Raw genomic sequence first — 24,164 nt, 5'->3', positions numbered from 1 at the left:
ATTATCCTAAGCTATACAAATTGGGAAGTGAGAACTCTGAATAAAGAACAAAAGCTCCACTGCCCATCTCTCTTACACAAAACATTCCTTATCTCAAGAAAGTACAAACAGTATTTAAAATACAGAGATCTTGTTAAAATGCAAATTATGAAAAACCAAAGTCTGGCATGAGGCCTAAGATTCTGCATTTCTACTGAGCTCTCAGGAGCTGCTGGTGATGCTTGCATTCCAAATTCATGAGGTGCACTTGGAGTAGCAAGGGACTAGTAGATGGGAAGAAAGTGAGTAAAGGAAGCTAGGTTCACTTGAGTTATGCTTCCTTCTAGAAAGTCAATAACAGACAAAATACATTTTTTCAGTGATTTTAATGTGATTAGTCATGGTATAAAGCATTTAATATTCATTAATCTTCAGAACAATTCTTTGAAGTAAATACTATTACTAGCTCAATTTTTAGAGATGGAACTTAAACCCTTAGAGAGGTTATTTACACATCACAAAGCTATCTAACTTATTTACCTGGCTTAGCGAAGCACAGGTGTTTTGAACATTAAACTCCATGGAAATTTTCTTTTCCCAACATTTCCCCTAAAATCTCATCAATTTCAGATTTCTCATGCTTCTGAGTCCTCTCATGCCTCCTCACAGGAAAGACATACGTGTAACCACAAACTGAGTAAAGAACTTTCCCAAAAATCAAAACACAATTGAGCTGGCAAGTATCACTATAAATATATGCCATCAAATATTTTTTGGCTGACTTTTCTGTTGTGTTTAAAAGAGATGTTTAATATTTTACCTTTAAACATTAACTGATACAAAATTAAAAGCAAGAATTCTGGAAAATTCTAACCTTCACTGTGATGCCAAATTAGACCTACCATTTAGTAACTCAAGGGATGTTTAAGTGATGAACTGGGAAAACATGAATATGTAATATTTTGATAATTTCAAGAATGAAGTGATATTCTGTATTATTTCAGAATATTCTGTAATGTATATGTGTTATTTTTAAAATCAGGAAAAAATAGGTTAAATTTTTTTAACTGAATAAGGCATTTTTTAATCAAGTATTTCCTTGGCTTCTCCAATTTCCTCAAATACTAGCACTAGTCAGAGTTGAGGAAAGATTAACTATAAAATACATATATTAAGTATATGTATTTGTAAACATCTCCAGAGGCTAAAGAATTCTAAGAGTAATAACTGTCCTGGCTAATGATGGAAAAATACGGAAAAATGATGCCATGAAAAATCCAATAACCTAAATTAAAGTTTCCTTGAACAGGCATAACAGTGAATGTCAGAGTCCCTGAGTACCTTCTTCATCTCTAAAAGGGAGGGGTATTCTGTTCCCCTGGCCATAAAACAGAAAATAAGTTAACAGTTGACCCTGACACAACACAGGTTTGAACTGCGCAGGTCCACTAATAACGTGGATTTTTTTTTCAAGAAAAATATTTGAAAACTTTTTGGAGATTTACAACAATTTGATAAAACATTCTCTTTTCTCTAGCTTACTTTAAGAACACAGAATTATAATACATATGAAACATAAAATATGTGTTGATTGGCTGTTTATGTTATCAGTAAGGCTTCTAGTCAACAGTAAGCTATTAGTAGTTAAGTTTATGGAAAGTCAAGTTATAAGTGGATTTTTGATTGCATGGGGATCAGCACCCCTAATCCTGTTCAAGGATCAACTGTATAACCAAACAGACAATGTCCCCCCAACTGCTTGGCAGTTCATGGAAAACACACAATTTTGTCTCGAATTTTTAACTTGAGAAGAAACCTACAAATAAACTGTCCTAAAACAAAATTTTAAATTATTTCATCTTCTGAAGTCAGAGTTTGGAAAACAGTCTCACAGCAGTTAAAAAACATCATTTCCTTTGCTGCCTTGAAGTTAGTCAAGTTCTACAGCAACAGAAGTTGTTGGATTGAATATAGCAGTTTAAAACGGAATAAACAGATGGAATTTTCATTTCAATGTTAAACCTCCTTCCAGAAAAGAAAGAAAGAAGGAAAAGATAAATAGTATTTTTTGGTAGCACAGAATGTGTTTCTCTACCTTTGCAGTAAACTGTACTCTCTAAAAACACTTTTTTTGTCAAGGAATGGAACTACAAACAGCTTTATAAACCACTGAAATACTGCCTTATTTATAATAGGCAAGGCTAGTCTTTCAGAACTTTAAAAAATTTTCATATACATCTATCTAGCAACAATAAAGCCTACATTATCCCTAGATAGAAGGACATGAGCCATGTTATCAATATGATAGTTCAGAATACTAATATCAGAGTATTCTAAGAGATAGAAAATTCACGAAAAAGTTGGGGCAAAAATGAATGGCTAGGAAACTCCACCTGTATTGTAGTTTCTTCACAATACTTAACACATTTCTTCCCTGGCAATTCCCCAAAGTCCTTGCAAAAATTTCAGTTGTCTCTTGACCTGTTAAGCCAAATAACATTTCTATGCAAATAATCCTTTTATGCTGTATCAGTTTTGTGTTATATCAATTCTAATATATTTTTAGCTAGTAATTTGGGGCAACAATCCTCTTAAAGTTGCTTCTTTACCCTATTTTGCCAGACTGCCAACCCTGCATCTTAAATTTTAGTCGGCTTTAGTACTGCAGGTCTACTAAGAGTCAACAGTAAAACGGTGCCCTGAACTGACAGAACACAGGAAAAGGGGCCCCAAAAGACTAAAGCAGTAGTGTATTCATAGTGAGCACCAAAAAGACCTGAATTGACTCTCAAAACAATTCTTTAGTTGGTAGCTTCTGATAAAAAATTTCCAGCTATCTGATTGACAGCATTCACGGAAGCGTTCACCAATACTGGAGAAACAAAAGCTGTTAGTACACATAGATATTCAAAAGACAAGGAGCTTTCCACAGAACCTGAACTTCCATATTAACTCTGCACCCTCACTGACACGCTCTTGGCATCCCATGCTGTACCCCTCCCCCACCAAGTGACATCTTTTTACATCGTACACTTTCTAAATGCATACAAAAAGCTTAGATGCTCAAGAGTATTAACATAACAGCTTCCACCAAAAGTTACTACAATCCAGGGCAAGAAATTAAAGGAACAACATACAGAGAATACTCTTGATAGGGAAAATTTACAAGGACAGCAACCTAGCGGGTGGCTCCACTCTGTCTCACATCCCTCCCTCCTCAACATAAACAACACTACAAGGACAGTAATTTACGAGGTGGCTCCCCTCTGCCTCGCCCCCCTCCTCAACCCAAACAAAAAAAAGAACACTCCCTTGGTTTCCCCGTGCTGCCGAGCACCGGTCCCAAGGTTCGCTCCCTAAACTCCCTCGCCCTTGCCTGCTCGCTTGTTGTGTACGTTGGAATGTTACAGATAAGGAAGCAGAAAGGTATAAATTGCTCCCTTTTCCTTTGTTGGGGGCTCAGACTTTTTGGGAGATTACTCCCCTCTGAGCCCGCCGGTGTGAAATAAAGCCTCAACACTCCAAGACCTCCGAGTGCCGCTTGGTTTTTTCCGTTGGTGATCCAGTCCAGGCTTTTTTTCAGTATTTTCCATAACACTTTGGGAACCAGCACTGTGGCCTGCTATATTCAAAGGCACTGAAAAACGTGCATCTCAAGATCAAATATCAGAAGCAGAATTCTAAATATTCATAAGCAACAAGACCTTTACTACAGTTCATCTCCTCATTCAAGACAACAAAACTAACCCTAGTCAGGTAGACAGCTACTGATAACGAAGTATTTTGAAGAAAAAAACGGATTATAACATTTAACCCTGAAACTTTTATTTCACAAACCTATTTATATGGAGACAGACTCTATACCTAAAAGTGCAGATTTTTTAAATTTCCCTTGCCATTTGGGGGATGGAACAGCATCCTTGATTTGTATACTAAAGCACAAGCATCTGTCCTACTGATGATATTCTAGAGAAGCACATTAGCATAAAATTTAACGATGTCAAATAAGTGGATGTGAAATAGGGACTGCGTAAAGACACTATTTCCAAGGCTGACAGAAACATCACTGTTTAGAAATGCAAATGAAACCATTATGTTCAATAATTATATGAAAATATGAACAGTTCAGCATGTTTTCCAGCCCTGATGGCGGTTAATGGGATGTACGCTTATGTAAATAACTACTATTAAAGCTAATGCTGAAAAAAACTAATAAATTCATACTAAAGCAACTGATTTAGTATGCTTTTAAACCCCAGCAGTGCTCACTTATTAGAAAAGAGTGCATTATTATGTTCAGAACTCATTACTGCTACAAGTCACTGCAACTCCATCAATTACCATGCATTAATGAAAATGGGACACATGCAAAAAAAAATCATTGCCTCTCAGCAGTTTTCTTTAAAAACAAAATCTAGGAGTATTATCATCATGGGGCCTTGTAGGGAATTTATCCACACTATAATCTTTATTACTGAAACAGTACTCACAATACTATCACCCTAGGGTATTTTGATCATAAGAAGGGCTAACCTTTATGTAAAAATATAAATAAATTTTATGAGATTGACCATTTAACACAATAAGAAATTTTTAATATTTGAATTGCATTTTAAAAAATTATTAACATGTTATGTGGCACATACACAGTGGCAATCATACCAGTATAAAGGATAGATGGTTTCATTCCAAGATGCTGCCTGATATAACAGATAAATTCCACTCCGTTCTACCTTTATGTCTCAGTGAATTCTGTGGAACTGAGGGATTGGATTTTTAAAAACAAACCTACAATTTCCTTCTTGGCCACAAGATGCACTTTTCAGAATATATTATATATTTAGTACAAGAGATTAAGAAGCTGGTAAATCCTTGTTTAAAATTCAAGTTTAACTAGCACCTAACAGAAAGGAAATGATGACACAGAAGGAACGCAAATATAGACCTTCCTTTGTTCTCACACTCTACTTGTGTGGATTTTCACAATTATTCTGCTTCATTAACATACGTAATTAAACTCATTCTTCATTCTTTTCTAGCATCCAGGAAGGCAGAAAATACTTCAATACCTACTAAATGTGAAAATATTTGCTAAATCTCAGACACAATCTTGTCCCATACATGTTTATTTTGAAATTACAGCTAAGTGTCACATCAGTCCAATTATTTATAGTTTTAGCTCTCATGTTTATTCATCTCCCAAGAAACCTTAATTGCAATTTAGATATGCTATCACCAGGTAGTGGTAGAGGGCCATGGTCATGCAGCTCTAGCAGTAAAGCGCAAGTTTTCTCTGGAGTGTGATAGAGCAACTCAGGCTTAACACTTCATTTATGTAACAGGTATTTTTTTAGTACACACTGAGTACCAGGATCTGTACACTAGAGTCTCAGTGTGTAATAGTGCCCAAGACAGAAATGATGTCCCATGAGGGAAATACACAATAAATAAATATATAATAGAATGTGCTATGGATAATCAATGCCTAGTGACAACTTAAAAGAAAAAAAGAAAGAAACAACCTCTGAGCAAACTAGGAATAAAACAAAAATTCATAGTGTGAAAAAAGGCACTGTCAAAACCCTACTCATCACTTCTTTTCAATACCTAGCTGGTAACTGAACAGAATTCAGGTATTGCAGTAAGGCAATAAAAAATAAATAAATAAAAGACCTAAAGGTCAAAAGAACTAAAATTGTTTTTATTTGCAGATGGTATAATTGCTTGCATATAACTCTTAGGTGTCTGTAAAACAACTTTTAAAAAAAAACAAGTGAGAACTTAGCAAGGTTGAAAGATACAAAATCAATATACAAAAATCAATTGTATTCTAACTCCAATAACAGAAAACTGAAATTAAAACTAAGTTGAGAACAAACTTTTCAAAATTAACACTCCTTCCTGCTGACTACAACATGCACCTGATTGCTGAAGCTTAGAATGCCAAAATTAAAAATGTGGCTCCCTAAAATCCATGCAGTCATCATACCTACCTCAAACTGCCAAAACTCAGAAGTCTTTTACATGAAAAAGAAATAAACAAAGACTTCAATTACTCTTAGCTTGGCATTTCTTATCATATACAAGGACTTTTAATCCTGACACAGATACATAAAACATCCTTCAAGTAGGTTCCATCTAAACCTAGCCTTTTCAATTGTTTCTGTATTATTTTCCTTGAAAGCTCTTCTAAACCTTATCAGAGCAACATGATTCCTTAGCAATTCCTATCTGATTTCTCTTAGCAACAAACTGTCTTTAAAACTACTTTCAAAATTTTTAGAGGATATGCCCTCATATAATAAAAACATTTTGCTTCAAAAACTGTATAATCTCTTAAAAACTAGAAACCTAGGTACTCTTTAAGCAACAGAAATCTGAATGAGGATGTTAAAGGGAAAAAAAATCCCTTTAACCAGAAGATAGCATCCGAACTAAAAGATAAAATTTGAAAGACTTATTAAATATATTTTCATACCAATTTTGAATGTTGCAAACTTTTTCACGGCAAGAAAATGTTTTTGTAGATCTTAAATTTTTATAGTTAAAAAGAAAAATTACATATTTTAGCTACTTGGATCACCTTATGTGGTAAATAGTTCAGATATTATGAACATGTTGCATATAATGAAATTAAGACTTGCAGAGGTTAGCTTATCCACAGTCATGTGGTTTAAAGTTTAAAGGAAAAATTAAGTTGAGATTTCAAGTTTTATGATTTTTTTCTAGTGGTCTTTCCAAAATCTCAGTGTTCTTGTGGTATCACATGTTGATAAGTGTTATTTGAGACATCCAATTGCTAATTAAGTTTACAAAAAAGATTTTCATATGATTGGGTTTTTTGATTAAGGATAAAAAAAGCTGTCTTAGCAGCTCAAAACACTTCTATGCCATCTCAAATTACTCTATAATACTATATGACGAATATACTTATTTAATGCTATGATATCTATAAACCATTACACTTAACCATCATACAAAAACCTCCTCTCATTCTGTTTGCCTCTACACTGCTTAACTAGATGTTGTGCTTTTGGCCTGGCACACAGATACCATGGGGTCATTAATGAATTTGAGACAGAGATAGCCATCTGTCAACTTTTCCCTGCAGCTAATAACTATTCTGTCACCGTATCATAGACTTCACTATTATCAACCTTTCTCTAGAGCAAATTTCTCACTAGGGCAATTACTACTTCTAACCTTCTTTACTGTGGTTTCATCTCTTTCTTATTATCTCCTTTGCTTCTTACCACTTTTCCTGTGTTTATCAACTTTTCTGTGGAAAAAGGTCTTATAGGTATGGCCAAAAAATAAAACACACACATCCTATCAACTGTTTGAAAAACTGACCAACCAGAAGACAACAAGTAATATCTTTAGATACATGGATTTTCGAGGATACATTAATTTAAAAATTTAAGGATTGTTTAAGACTGTTTTGATAGGAAGGACTCTTTCTCCCTTTGGCTGTGCTGCACAAGCCTGAGAATTCAGGAAAATAGCTCAAGGGGACTAGAATTTCTGTATTAACAAAAGATAATAAAATTGGGAGAAGGTGACAATCCTTACCTATAGGGAGATCCATTTCAGATATTCAGTTAGCTTCTGATCATTACATGACTGTACCATAAGTAGATTTACTACTTCTGAAAAATTACAAAGCTTGGAAATGCAAACTCTTGGACAAAGGTATAAAAATAAAAAAGCAAATGTTACATGTATCTCTAACTGAAGTGAGAACATTACTATCTGAATCATTTAACTACTCATAAGTGAAGGCCATACTTAAGAACACTAAGAGAAATTTGCTACTGATTAATAATAATGTCATTCATTATATTCCTTAAATATAAGCATTTAAAGCTGTGGTACGGCAAATGGATTTAGCTGAAGAGATCACATGAGAATAGCCCCTTAAAGAAGATCAGTAATGTAAAAGGCTAAACAGAATAATGACCTCCCCTGAACAATAATTATTAGATTGATTAACTAAAAGTCTATTTCTTCATGCAAGAACTGTTGAAACTTTCCAAAGTAATTTTAAATGATATTACACAGATTTAGAACTGTTTATTCAGTGCAGAACTATCACTGGAAAACATTTTTTAATTAAACAGAGATATAGAAAATCATTATTTTGAATTTCATTCTGCTGAGTTTATTTACATGTGGGTATAAAAAACAAATGGATCCTTTAGTCTCCAGGGCCATTTTAGAAGGCCCAATCCACACTACTGAACGACACTTTTTGAATTTCAGTGTTATTTACTGTAAGCAACGCAGAAGTTGTTTTTTAGGGTGCTAAGGCTCCACATCTGAATCTTTCAGCAAGCCAAAGAAATCAAAACACTATCAAAATCAAACATCAAAAGTAAAACTGTTTATCATAAAACAGGCACACCACAGATATTAAAAGGATCCCACACAATAAGGCAGAGAAATCACTAAAAGCAAGTCTCATCCAAAAACATTACAAAATAGTATTTTTGAAATTTTTGTTCAAAGTGCATTAATACCCAACCATGAGAATAAATAAGGGAAAATGATCAGTGAATGTTATCTGAAAACACACTAATGCTTAGAAACACTATCCTATAGATAACATACACTGAAAGTCCTTTTCACATATACTTAGAATAAAAATACCAAAAACTAAGTACATGTTAAATAGTGTCTAAATCAGCTTGGGCTGCCATGACAAAATACCATAGAGTAGGTAGCTTAAACAACAAAAATGTATTTTCTCACACTTCTGGAGGCTGGCAATCTAATATAAAGGTCCCACAGGATTTGGTTTCTGATGAGAGCTTTCTTCCTGGCTTTCAGATGGCAACCTTCTTGCTGTATCTTCATAAGGTTGAAGCGAGCATGGCAGTGGGGACAGCTTAGAGGGAAGATCTTTCTTTCTCTTCTTTTAAGGCCACAATCCTATTGAATTAGAACCCCACCCTTACAACCTCATTTAACCTTAATTATCTCTTAGAAACCCTACCTCCAGATGCTGTCACATTGCAGGGGGGTTAGGGCTTCAACATGTGAATTTTGGAAGGACATAATTTAGTCCATAGCAAATACACACAGACATAAACAAATGAACCTTGTTAAGTCCAGAAAAGAGGAAAGGTGTTGAAAAGCAAAACCTCATATCTCAATATTCGAAAGCGTGTAAGTTTAGCGGTTAAATAATTTATCAGTATTTCTTTACGATCTGTTGCATTTCACAGAAGAAAAACCAAAACTCAGATAAGGTACTCTAAAATGGAAAACAGATCTTAATCACTTACTGGCACATTTATTTCAACATATGAATATGCTCAAAATTCTCTTCCAGTCTTGAACCCAAAACAAAATATTCCTTCAAATATAGATACCCCTTTGACTAGACAATATCTCCTTCTCTTCATAGCCTTTACTTTCTCACCCCTACTCAAGTCTTAAAGCACCTGCAAATTGGCTTATTCTTGTAAAATGCCACTGAAATGCTGCTACATCAATGACTCGTGTAAGATCAAAAAGGTATAAAGTAGCTGATCCAAGACACTTGATATATATAGCTTTCCATTCAAAATCTAGTACTGTTGCAAGAACACCACAGGTGGCCAAAAAAAAACAGGATACACAAGTTAGGGTAGTTGGTGTAAGTATGAATGAATGAAAAATTTTAAGAGCCAAATACTGTTAGAAAAAATATATATATAATATATATATTTGAGAATACATATTTGAGAAATATATATATATATATATGAGAAAATGTTTTAAAGAAGTCTCAGAGAAGGAAACTAGAAATAGGAACAATGACAAATAGAAAAAAAGTATGATAAGTAGGAAAAACCAATGAGTCTTTCCAATCTAGTATGTAGGGACCACACAACAGAGTCATAAAAATGAAGGTCACATATGTTATGTGATATAAGTAATGGGGGACTTTAATGTCAGAGTTAAGAACATGCATTTGATACTCTAGGTCACAAGAAGCCATGGAAAGGCATCAAAAAGTCAAGTGATGTAATAAAAATTGTCCTTGGGAAAGATTAATCTGGCAGCAGTGATGTAATGAAGTCAATCAAAGGATAGTTACAGAGAATGGAGACAGAGAAAGAAGGATACTACTATACAATAATACAGGAATGGAGTAATGCAGTGAAGTGTAAATGAAAACACTAAAGACTATGGGCTCAGAATAAAATTTCAGAGGGAAAATGATAAAGACTTGGTAACTGAATAGAAGTCAAAATACAAGAAAATCTCAGGAGTATTTTACATATCCAGATTTCTGGATAACTTAGGTTATACTCTTTTGAGTACCAAAAAAAATTTTTGACTAACATTGGATAAAAAGCACTGTATCACTATATTACAAATTTTTATAAAATTATGCTTTAACTATAAAGTGGGCTAGAAAAGTAGGGTTCGTGATATTTATATCATTCACTGCTGCAGAAATAATTTGGCATAATGAAAGACACCTGGTGTCAAAAGATATGACTCTTCAACAGGCTGTTTCAGTTACTTCTCTAGACCTGTACCGGTAAAATAAGGTAAGAGCACTGCCTCACCTAAATGAACCAAGTTATTGTGAAAATTAAAACATATAAGTGAAAGTGCTCTGTAAAGAGAAAACCAACATACAAATGTTAGAGAGCTTACTAACAGAAGTACTAGAAGTAATAAAAGGTAACAGGATAAAAACATTTTAGCTTTACTTTGATGCCGCAGAATCACATTATGATAATCATCTAGTGGACTGCATTTACTAGATGATGGCCTTGAGATGCACCTGGATGGGTAGAGTATTAGACTGCTGTGCATTTTTATTTATATTTTTTTTAGTTTTCCTGTCAATTCCCCTGTGATTTCCAATATTCCTCACTGTAGCTCCATTCCCTATATCTAATTTTCTGCCTCTAATTTGTAATGGACTTACAAACTAGGCACCAGATAAGGAGTTTATTATTATCCATGATGACCTCAGGAATTCTCATATAAGAAAAGTACATATAAGAGGAACCAAGAGTGGGTGAGGAGTGTTTCTTTTTGTTCTTATTCTTGGATGAGTTCCAGAAAAGTAAAGTGTAAATATAATTCACAAAGTAACTCAATTCCTAAAGGCTTACTGGAATGAAGATAAGTATATGGATAAAAATTCATAATTTTTTAACTTTCTATAAACATTTATCATTAATTCCTCCTTATAGTTAGGACTAATATCTAAGAATTTTTAAGAGAACAAAATAATCTTTAAGAACACTTTAGGCAACAATACTAGTAATAATCAGTTCATTCCTTGAGCATGCTTATTTCTCTATAATTCAAATGGAAAGAGATTTAATCTTATGATTTAAAATGAAATTCTAGGACAACATACAATAGTGTCCAAAACCTACTGAAGTTATACAGTATCACAGAACAAATAAAACAGCCTCAAACAGTAACATTTCTTTTGTATTAGAGAAAATTATTAGATTGGTAAAACAATATTGTCTAGGGCTTGCTAAACAGAATAGAATGACTTTATCCAAATTCTATCACTATGGAATTCAATTTGTAAACATTAAAAACAAAAGCCTAATATTTATTCAAAACAGTAAGAACAAGATTCATCAAAGCTGGTAGGATGTTTGGCAATATAGTTTGCAATATTACTATATTACTCTGTCAGATACCAAAATATCTTTCCTCTACCTAAGTCTTCTTCATTTTAAGCCATTTAAATTTTTAATTCCTTCAAAACTATTTCCAAGGTTAGAAAATTTTCTGCCTTCTCTTATGAAAGGACAGAAAGATTAATTAGAGAGACTTACCCATGATTTTGAAACCTATTTCCTTTTTCTGCTATCCCTCCACAACCTCCCTACCAACCCAACACCACTCTACCCACAAATACAAGAGAGCTTCCTACAGCACGGTAGCTATCCTTCACAAAAGTCTAAAAACAGATGGAGGAGGCAGGTCGTGTAGAACAGCTCCTGTAGCAAAGATGTATAGTTAAATAGAAAGCTCTGAGTACTTCTGAAGTATTACTGTTACTGGAACCAAAGACTTCTTTTTTTAAAAAGTTAGATAAAATTCAAGTGGATTTTCTCCAAGTTTATTTTCAGCACATACATATTGAGATTCATTCCAAAAACATTTCTCAAAAAAATTGAGATTGGTTCCTTTAAAATTCTTTCTTCCTAAAGCAAGGTTTCTAAAATGACCACCAATGCAATGGGTTTTGAGGATTGAGCTATAAGCACCTCTAAACCTCTTCAAGTTACCAAAGTCCCAATCAAAAAGATAATGGAAAAAGACCAGAAAGAAAAAAAAACACAAACATTTATGTCAGTCTGGTTTCTGGGAGAGGAAGGGTAAGACCTGGTTTCCTTCCAATGAGCACCCAACAAGTATAAGTGTGATACAGAGGTTTCTTCTTCATGGAAATCAGAAAAAGCAGAGAACAAATCAATCTCACTCTCCTACTGGGCCTCTAACCAGCCTAAGCACCTGTATAACCTAAAGAAAACCACCGAAATCCCAGTGAAGAAAGGTACAGAAATGAGAAACAGAAGAGCAAGTCATCTCCTCCCTGATTCATATAAATAGGAGTAATAATGAGAATTGCTACCTTTTCTCAATGCCTATTACGTATAAGACCTTGCTAAGTTCTTTTCATGTGTATAAAAAACTATATTACATTTCAAAAGGCCTGCAAACAAAGAAGGCATTATTAGCTATCCACATATGACAGATGAAAAAAGAGACTCAGAGTTCAGTAGCTTTCCCAAAGTTAGAGACACCTAGTCAGTGCTGAAACAGAATTTTGACTCCAAAGCTTTCTTCTCTGCATTCTTGGTGTTTCCCTTGCTATGCCAACTAAAACAGTGAAGACAGCAAACATTAGACTTTACTTTAATTATGTCAGCTTTTGATAACACTCTGTCCTAAGACATATGTTCTATCAATACAATGAGCTCAAATATTATTAATCAGCTTTTCTAATAGCTACATCCCATGTCTTATAATATTACATGTAAACATGTCTCAGATTATTCCTATTGGACATATCTCTAAGTTTTGGATTTATCTCTCCTTTCATACTCATTTAGGCAGACCAAAATCTACAAGGTTCATCAGACTGCTTGACTTTGTAAATGCCATATTCATTTACACAGTCAAATTCTCAGGAAATAAGCTCCCTTTCTTCAAAGACTGAAAATTCCCAAATATTTTTATGTTTTATTAATAAGTTCTATATTTACAGTAAGAACAAATCCTTCAAAAGCCTAATTCAAATGCAAACACATAAAATATATTTTCTCTTTTTTACTAAAGGAATGATCTGACTGTATAGTCAATTAATTAATCAAGTTATTAGAAGTTTTAAAACAAAAATGCATAAATTTAGTTAAATATCTTTAAAATAAAAAAAATCAATTCATAGCTCTTCATATAGAAACAGACCTTAAAATGATCTAAAATTATCTAATTTCATGTATATTTAACAATCTGAGTCATTCATGTATGATAAGTGTATGTTGTTAAAATCATAGTTTTAATTGCTTCTCTCTCACTTACCAACTTTACATTTCCCTGTATGGCCCCGGAAGATGACTGGTTAGCCAGAGACGGATAAGATTCCTCAAGGGAGGAACAACCTAAGACAGGCACAGTCGCAGGGGGGCCATCAGGAGAGAAATTGGGGATCAATAGAGGTGAGGCTTAGAACCTCACCCCCCGTTTTGAGAGAAATCTTCTGCATCCATGGATGTTTTGTTGCCCTTGTCTAGCTCGGATTAATACTTAGTCTATAGGCACACACCTGATTATCTACATTTGCCCTCTTACAGCACTAAACTATGTTTTCTACCTTTATCTTGCATCTACCTACCACTTCAGCATTTTATTAAAAAAAATAATAATAATAATAATAAGGGAGAAATGTGGGATTCACATATAAATCAAGTATAAAAATCAAACGAATAATCATATTTGACCTGATTGTTTATAGTTCATGATGCGTGATCAAAACCGAAAGCTTCTGTGATGACTGCCCTTGCACTGTTCACCATGTAAGAACTTATTCACTATGTAAGAACTTGTTCACCATGTAAGAACTTGTTTGTTATGCTTTAGAAGATTGGAGACTGTTGAGAATTAGGCTTGGGGTTGATTAATGATTGTGCATTGAGTCCCCTATACAGAATTTTATTGTTGTTAACAACCATCTGATCAATAAATATGAGAGATGTCCTCTCAAAAAAAAAAAATCATATTGTTTTAAATTATAACCTTGTTTTACGTTTCTAACTTTTACAGAGTTTTATGTACTGTAAAATCATCTATATTAACCTTTGATGACAGGTTTATGTTGGTAAAGGAGATTTGTACCTGAATAAACTACGTGGAATAAAAAACCTGGACGTCACTTTTTTAAATTTTATTTTCCATTGTTCCTTCTTTGACAAGTTCCACAAATACCATCTAACTTTCGGTGATTCAAAAAATCTTAAGTCAACACATCTTGGAGATTCAAGATGGCGGCATGAGAGGTGAGACAGAGAACTCCTCCAAAAATCACAAATAGTACGAAAATATAGTTAATTACAACAACTACCCCTAAAACAGCAAAAGAAAGCTGAACCAGATTCATACAGACATCATGAAGACCAAAATCTCAGAAACCCCAAAAAAAGGGCCAAATGAAACTGAACTCACCAATCGTCCTGAAAGAGAGTTCAAAATAAAAATCATAAACATGATCATAGAGCTAAAGAAAAATATTCAAGAACTCAGGGAAGAATTTAACACAGAGATCCAATTATTAAGAAATTCCATATCTGAAATGAAATATACAATGGACAGATTTAAAAGCAGATTAGATGTAGTAGAAGAGACGGGAAATGGAATAGAAATTAGAGAAGAGGAATACAAAGAAGCTGAGGCACACAGAGAAAAAAGAATTTCTAAGAATGAAAGAATATTGAGAGAACTGTGTGACCAATCCAAATGGAACAATATTCGCATTATAGGGGTACCAGAAGAAGAAGAGAGAGAAAAAGGGAGAGAAAGTGTCTTTGAGGAGGTAGTTGCTGAAAACTTCCCCAATCTGGGGAAGGAGATAGTTTCTCAGGCCATGGAGGTGCACAGATCTCCCAACACAGGGGACCCAAGAAAGACAACATCAAGACATATAATAATTAAAATGGCAAAGATAAAGGATAAAGACAGACTTTTAAAAGCAGCTAGAGAGAGAAAGGAGATCACATACAAAGGAAAACCCATCAGGCTATCATCAGACTTCTCAACAGAAACCTTACAGGCCAGAAGAGAATGGCATGATATATTTAATGCAATGAAGCAGAAGGGCCTTAAACCAAGAATACTCTACCTGGCAAGGTTATCATTTAAATTTGAAGGAGGAATTACACAATTTTCAGATAAGCAAAAGCTGAGAGAAATTACCCCCCACAAACCACCTCTACAGTGCATTTTGGAGGAACTCCTATAGATGGAACTATTCCTAAGGCTAAAAAGATGTCACCCAAGGGATAGACAAAGAGTGTAGAATATGACTCATAACAAAGAATGGAGGAGGAAGAAGAAGAAAAAGAAAAAGAAAGAAAGAGAAAAAGAAAAGAAGAAAAAGAAAATGGAGGGGAAAAAAAAAGAACCTTTAGGTTGTGTTTGTAATAGCATATGAAGTGAGTTAAATTAAGACTGTCAGACAGTAAGGGAATTACCCTTGAACTATAGGTACCCACAATTCTAAGCCTGCAGTGGCAGTAAGTACATACCTATCAATAATCACCCTAAATGTAAATGGGCTGAATGCACCAATCAAAAGACATAGAGTTACTGAATGGATAAAAAAACAAGACCCAACTATATGCTGCCTACAAGAGACACACTTCAAACCCAAAGACACACACAGACTGAAAGTAAAGGGATGCTATGAGATATTTCATACAACTAATAGGGAAAAAAGCAGGAGTTGCAGTACTTGTATAAGACAAAATAGACTTCAAAACAAAGAAAGTAACATGAGACAAAGAAAGACATTACATAATGATAAAAGGTTCAGTCCAACAAGAGGATATAACTACTATAAATATCTATGCACCCAATACAGGATCACCTACATATGTGAAACAAATACTAATAGAATTAAAGGGAGAAATAGAATGTAATGCATTCATTTTAGAAGAATTCAACACACCACTCACTCCAAATGACAGATCAACCAGACAGAAAATAAGTAAACAGACAGAGGCACAGAAAACCTATTAGAACAGATGGACTTAATGAACATCTACACAACACTCGATCCAAAAGAAAGAACAGGTTACACATTCTTCTCAAGTACACATGGAAAATTTTCAAGAATACATCATATACTAGGCCACAAAAAGAACCTCAGTAAATTCAAAAAGACTGAAATTGTACCAACCAGCTTCTCAGATCACAAAGGTATGAAACTTGAAATAAATTACACATAGAAAACGAAAAAGCCCACAAACACATGAAGGCTTAATAACACACTTCTAACTAATCAATGGATCAATGACCAAATAAAAACAGAGATCAAGCAATATATGGAGACAAATGACAACAGTAATTCAACACCACAAAAATCTGTGGGATGTAGCAAAGGCCATGCTAAGAGGGAAATATATTGCAATACAGGCCTACCTAAGGAAAGAAGAACAATCCCAAATGAACAGTCTAAACTAACAATTAAAGAAACTAGAAAAGGAAAAACAAACGAGGCCCAAAGGTGGGGCATAATAAAGATTAAAGCAGAAATAAATAAAATTGAGAAGAATAAAACAATAGAAAGAATTGATGAAAGCAGTAGCTGGTTCTTGCAGAAAATAAACAAAATAGATAAACTGGTAGCCAGACTTATCAAGAAAAAAGGAGTCTACACAAATAAACAGAATAAGAAATGAGACAGGAAAAATCACTACAGACCCCACAGAAATACAAAGAATTATGAGAGAATACAATGAAAAGTTACATGGTAACAAACTGGATAAACTAGAAGAAATGAACAACTTTCTAGAAAAATACAACCTTCCAAAGTTGACCCAGGAAGAAAAAGAAAATCTGAATAGACCAATTACCAGCAAAAAAATTAAATTGGTAATCAAAAAACTACCTAAGAACAAAAGTCCTGGACCAGATAGTCTGCCTGCTGAATTTTATCAAACATCTAGTGAAGACCTAATACCCATCCTCCTTAAAGTTTTCCAAAAAGTAGAAGAGGAGAGAATACTCCCAAACACATTCTACGAGGCCAACGTCATTTTAATACCAAAACCAGGCAAAGACAACCCCAAAAAAAAAAATTACAGACCAATATCCCTGATGAACATAGATGCAAAACTACTCAACAAAATATAAGCAAACCAAATTAAAAAATACATTAAAAACATCATCCATGATGATCAAGTGGGATTCATACCAGGGATGCAAGGATGGTACAACATTCAAAAACCAATCAACATAATCCACTTCATCACAAAAAGGACAAAAAAAATGTGATTATCTCCATAGATGCTGAAAAAGCATTTGACAAAATTCAACATCCATTCATGATAAAAACTCTCAACAAAATGGGTATAGAGGGCAAGTACCTCAACATAATAAAGGCCATATATGACAAACCCACAGCCAATATTATACTTAACACCGAGAAGTTGAAAGCTTTTCTTTAAGGTTGGGAACAAGACAAGGATGTCCACTCTCCCCACTTTTATTCAACATAGTTCCAGAGGTCCTAGCCACGACAATCAGACAATACAAAGAAATAAAAGGCATCTAGATTGGCAAGGACGAAGTCAAACTGTCCCTGTTTCCAGATGATATGATATTGTACATAAAAAACCCTAAAGAATCCACTCCAAAACTACTAGATCTAATGTCAGAATTCAGCAGAGTTGTTGGATACAAAATTAATACACAGAAATCTGCTGCATTCCTATACACTAACGATGAACTATCAGACAGAGAAATCAGGAGAGCAATTGCATTCACAATGGCATCAAAAAGAATAAAATACCTAGGAATAAACCTAACCAAGGAAGTGAAAGATTTATACTCTGAAAACTACAAGACACTCATGAAACAAATTAAAGAAGAAACCAATAAATGAAAACACATCCCGTGCTCATGGATAGGAAGAATTAATACTGTCAAAATGGCCATCTTGCTTAAAGCAATCTACAGATTCAATGCAATCCCTATCAAAATACCAACAGCATTCCTAAATGAACTAGAGCAAATAGTTCTAAAGTTCATATGGAACCACAAAAGACCCCATATAGCCAAAGTAATCTTGAGAAAGAAAAACAAAATGGGGGGGATTACACTCCCTGACTTCGAGCTCAACTACAAAGCCACAGTAATCAAGACAATTTGGTACTGGCACAAGAACAGACCCACAGACCAATGGAACAGACTAGAGACCCCAGATATAAACCAAAGCATATATGGTCAATTAATATACGATAAAGGAGCCATGGATATACAATGGGGAAATGACAGCCTCTTCCAACAGCTGGTTTTGGCAAAAATGGACAGCTACATCTAAAAGAATGAAACTGGATTATTATCTAACCCCATACACAAAAGTAAATTCAAAATGGATCAAAAACTTGAATGTAAGTCATGAAACCATAAAACTCTTAGGAAAAGGCATAGGCAAAAATATCTTGGACAGAAACATGAGCAACTTCTTTATCAACATATCTCCCTGGGCAAGGGAAACAAAAGCAAAAATGAACAAGTGGGACTATATCAAAGTAAAAACTTCTGTACAGCAAAGGACACGATCAGTAGAACAAAAAGACATCCTACAGTATGGGAGAATATATTCATAAATGACATACCTGATAACAGGTTGACATCCAAATTATATAAAGATCTCATGCACCTGAACAAACAAAATGCAAATAAGCCAGTTAAAAAATGGGCAGAGGATCTGAACAGACACTTCTCCAAAGAAGAAATTCAGATGGCCAACAAGCACATGAAGAGATGCTCCACATCACTAATCATCAGAGAAATGCAAATTAAAACCAAAATGAGATATCACCTCACACCAGTTAGCATGGCCACCATCAAAAGACAAACAACAACAAATGTTGGCGAGGACATGGAGAAAGGAGAACACTCCTACACTGCTGGTGGGAATGTAAATTAGTTCAACCATTGTGGAAAGCAGTATGGAGGTTCCTCAAAAAACTAAAAATAGAAACACCATTTGACCCAGGAATTCCACTCCTAGGTATTTACCCTAAGAATGCAGGAGCCCAGTTTGAAAAAGACATATGCACCCCTATGTTTATCACAGCACTATTTACAATAGCCAAGAAATGGAAGCAACCTAAGTGTCCATCAGTAGATGAATGGATAAAGAAGACGTGGTACATATACACAATGGAATATTTTTCAGCCATAAGAAGAAAACAAATCCTACCATTTGCAACAACATGGATGGAGCTAGAGGGTATTATGCTCAGTTAAATAAGCCAGGCAGATGGACCCCGAGCACTCAGAGCCAAGAGTTTATATAGCATTTTCAAAGCACTTAACTCATAGTAATTTTCCACAGCTATACATTATTCTTGCAAGACATACATCCTGGGGTTAGGCAAGAGCAAGATAAGACCACTCCTCAATTGTCAGGGCGGTTCCACACGATAAGCTTGGTATGTAGGATTAACTGACCAAGGTTAGCTGACCAAGAGTCACCGCTGCCTTATTCCGGTGTTCATGATTGATTATCTTGTTTTTCTCAGCCTTACTCAGTTCTAGTTCACACACACTCAGGAAATGGCTTTTAGGCCCTTAAGATGGCTACTCTTATGCTAACCTATTTCTATTCTTACATTTAACCTATTTCTATTCTTACATTTAACTTATTTCTATTCTTACAGCAGAGAAAGACAAGTATCAAATGATTTCACTCATCTGTGGAGTATAAGAACAAAGAAAAAATTGAAGGAACGAAACAGTAGCAGACTCACAGAACCCAAGAATGGAGTAACAGTTACCAAAGGGAAAGGGACTGGGGAGGATGGGTGGGGAAGGAGGGATAAGGGGGAAAAAGGTGCATTACAATTAGCACATATAATGTAGTGGGGGGTACACAGGGCAGGCAGTATAACACAGAGAAGACAAGTAGTGATTCTATAGCATCTTACTATACTGATGGACAGTGACTGTAATGGGTTATGTGGTGGGGACTTGATAATAGGGGGTAGTAACCATAATGTTGTTCAGGTAATTATACATTAATTATAGCAAAATAAAAATAAATAAGTAAATAATCTTAAGCCAATTATATAACTAAGCTATTTCAATATTTGTTAAAGGCTTTACATTTACTCTGATCTTCATTCATAATAATAAATGCTCAGGTCAAATTTTTTCATACCATATATAAAATAGGTCTAATAATGACATATATGTAAGTCTTTGACTTTACTTACATGCGTCTTCCTTTCCTTTCTAGCTTACTGGATAGATCAGCAAACTTTTCTGTATAGGGCCAGATAGCAATATTTCAGGCTGTGCTGGCCACAAGGTCTTTGTTACAACTCAACTCAACTCGCAGCTATAGTGCAAAAGCAGTCATAGATAGTACTTAAATGACTGGGTGTGCCTGGATTTAACTGGCACCTTACTATATTTGGCTCCAGGCAGTAGCTTGTTGACCCCTGAGCTAAGTCATCGGGAAAATGGGAAAAATTCTGTCACTACAATCACCTAGGGTATCTTAATATTTAGCCTGACAAAAGAAACCACTCATAGCCATGCTAAATTTAGACTGCTTCAGCACTAAATAAAATTCATGCTGACCCAGATGCTAAATAGTTCACCACAATTAGATTCTACTTTTCAAGATAGCCACACATTTGTGTTTAGCATATCACCAGATAAACAAGGCCCTTCTCTTACTGTGGTCAGGACTCAAAACTATCTGCTAACTCCCTCTCTCATCTTGTTTCTCCAACTCATTCCTATTCCACTGGAATAATACTTATTTTTTTTTGTCCCAGGAAAGTCAAGTTACCATCAACAGCTCCCTAAATAAAAAGTAACTTCTATTTCCCTTGCTTCTGCAACCAGAGTTAGAGGCTGACTTCATTCTTAATTCCCTTTCTCCTTGCTCCATTCCACTTGCAATCTGGACGAGCTAAAATGCTTATTTTCTCATCTTCTCTTGCAACTTAACATAGCCATGCAATGAATTTAAGGAAAATATATACCTCATGAAAGACTGCTAGGGGGTGAGTGGTGAGACACCCTGAGAAAGATTTTATGCTCATAAAATTTTATTTTAAAAAATGGAGAAGGAGTCACATGAAGTTAAGGAAAATATATACCTCATGAAAGACTGCTAGGGGGTGAGTGGTGAGGCACCCTGAGAAAGATTTTATGCTCATAAAATTTTATTTTAAAAAAAGGAGAGGGAGTCACACTGGCCAGAACCTCTTTCTCCCCATTTCTTTGTGCCTTAATGCAAACATGATACCTGCAACAGCCACTGAACCAATGTCAGCGGGCCCTTATCTCCAGAGTTATGTGTGAAAAAAACAGACCTTGTAAAGCAAATTTATGTTACAAATAAAATTATTCCTAATTTTCCTTTTTCTGAAAATGAGAGGATCCTGAATCACTACCCCTTGCAGTAAGTGAAAGACCAAAACTGGCTAAGCAGTTTGTTGTGAATTCCAATGAAACAGAACTACTTTAACCTACAGAAAAAAATAGGAAGAAAATCATAAGAGTGTCCAACGTCAGAATTGACAACCTAGTGCCAAAAAGTCAATGAGCACAAAGAAAAGAGAAAACCCAACATGATTATTCAAATGCTAAAGAGGTACAGAAAAAAAGAAAATTAAGAAGTACTACATTAGACTTGTGGAGCCAATACGCTTGTGAAAAGTTCTACTCAGCAAATCAAATCTGAGCATTCTGATTATATTAATTTCCAATCATGTACTCTCACTGCTTAAAAAGTAGAAGTTCAGAACCCAATTTTTTATGGTTATATTTTCTGTGCTTCTTTTTAGGCAGATTAATTTATTTTTTGCTTTTATTTTGCTGTTATTCACAAAGGTATAGCTGCTATCAATACAATGACCATTTTTTGACACTTGGAAGATTCACCTTTGAAGTAATTACTGACAATCAAGTTAATGATGATATCGACAATAAGAACAATAGTTCCTTCAAGCATTACCTGCTCTTTTGTATCAACAACACTGCAAAAACACCCAAAGATAAGTAATTCTACCGAACTTCAGAAATAAGCTTATTTCAACTCATATCTCCACTTAAAGTATAATTCTTCAGTTAAAACACCTGTTTTTATTTTACTTACTTATAAAAAGTGCAACATATAGTAACACACACACACCCTTACCTCTCTCTAGTTCTAAATGCAGTTTTGGCCTCCGTGAGAATACTTTGGTAGAATTAGGATACAGTGTAAACACTTATCAGTTATAATATACACAAATTACAGTGGATTTCTCCTTTTTTCTATGGTTTCAGAATAGAATTCCTTAGGACTGTCAAAGCTTTAGGTAGAATGAAAAACAAATACAAAGAGGTTTCAACTGAAAAGTAGGGGGACAAATTTTAATAAAGTTCCAATACTACATTTTAATGCCCAAATTTCTTATTGTCTCTTGTAGGGACAAATATGTGCTCTACAGTATACTAACAGCAGCAGAACAGCTGGATGGCCATATTAAGCATAAAGAAAGTGGAAGCACATGATGTTAAGTGTCATTCTGATTGCCTAGAAATGGCAACCCATGCCAATTTATTCCATTATAAATTAGAACAATTATTTCTCTGGAATTTACATTTTCATCACGAAAGTCAAACTTCCTGCACATTAAAAGAAGAGGACTTTCAAAAAGGATATTTTCCCTTTCTTTGATGATTAGTTCATTCTGTTCTTCCAACTGCCTTATTTTCTTCTCAAATGATTCCTGCTCAGCTTTGAGTCGTTCTTCTGTCACTTCCTTTTCCTCACTTACTCTGAAAGAAATACAGCAATGAAAACAAAATACCTATAATAAATTATGTGCCTAAAGCCATGGTTTAGCAAAAGTAGATTTCTTCCAGAAGTAGGCTTTTTCAAGTAACTCCATGTTTCAGTTTTTTTAATTAACCTTTCATAAGGCAATCTGTCCCACCGTTTAAATACAGTATGAATATGATTTTTACAATAAGGGTTTCCAATCATCAGAAATATCTTAAGTATATGAAGTCCTACACAGAATATAGGTTCCTAATTATAACCCAGGAAAGGAAAATATCCAATTCTTAAAACACACGTTTCATTTCTTCATTTGGTAATAGACACAATAAACTCATTTCGATTTAGATCATTTTCACACTTTTATTTAAATGTCAATGAAATAAACAATATATATGTCTCTTAAATATTTCATTAAACATACCTAAGCAATTTTACCTTTTCTTGGTACTGATACTCTATACTCCCCCCTCATTAGCATATAAGTACCAGGACTAGAACAAAAAAGATGGCAATAACATTAAAAGGTCTATACTCATTTTATTCTTTTTATTCTTAATCTAAAGAAGATACATAATTAAAAACACTGACCAAAGACTGAAAAAAAAACCCTACATATTTAATTTTTAACTCTGAAAAGTATTCAAACTCAATCCTATCAAGAAGTGTGTCTTCTAACAAGAGCAGAGGGGAAAAAATGTCTTCAAAAAATAATTAAAAATAAATAAACTAAATAACAACACTAAAACTTATGTTAGGGAACAAGAACCTCAAGATGGTGGAGTAGGAAGGTAAGATGGAAACCTCCTCTCCATATACACAAGAGAAGCAACTACAGTACTTATACAACGAAATCTGAAAACAAACAAAAGACTGCAAAACACACCACCTACACTTGGGGAAAAAAGAAGACCACAAAGAAAAGGGTAAAATGGCAGAGCTGAACAAGCAGGACCCAAGCCCTTCTGCCATCCCAGCCCAGGTGAAAAAGATGAATGGAGCAGGGAAGGGATAGGTGCCCAGGAACTCTGCATACCAGGCCCTGGAGATCTGCTCTGGGAACACAAAAGTCCACATTTTATTCGGTTCTGGTAATTAGCAAACTGGACACAAGGCAGGGACAGCTGGAGAAATCTGG

At 34.6% G+C, this 24,164-nt stretch overlaps 1 protein-coding gene across 7 annotated transcripts in view; it reads right to left on the bottom strand.

Moving 5' to 3' along the window:
- KIAA1328 (KIAA1328 ortholog) overlaps positions 1-24,164 on the bottom strand; it is a 336,759-nt gene that overhangs the window by 287,761 nt on the left and 24,834 nt on the right. For 6 of the 7 annotated variants that reach the window (XM_036884986.2, XM_036884987.2, XM_057504133.1 and 3 more), the window contains one exon: positions 22,910-23,025. The exons of the other annotated variant lie outside the window; for it this stretch is intronic. In XM_036884986.2, the coding sequence (XP_036740881.2) occupies positions 22,910-23,025 (116 nt within the window). The remainder of the gene's footprint in view (positions 1-22,909; positions 23,026-24,164) is intronic. 7 annotated transcript variants of the gene reach the window in all.

Source organism: Manis pentadactyla, chromosome 6 (assembly GCF_030020395.1).
Source record: "Manis pentadactyla isolate mManPen7 chromosome 6, mManPen7.hap1, whole genome shotgun sequence".
NCBI classification, from domain to species: Eukaryota; Metazoa; Chordata; class Mammalia; order Pholidota; family Manidae; genus Manis; species Manis pentadactyla.
This window is presented reverse-complemented; position numbering and strand designations above follow the sequence as displayed.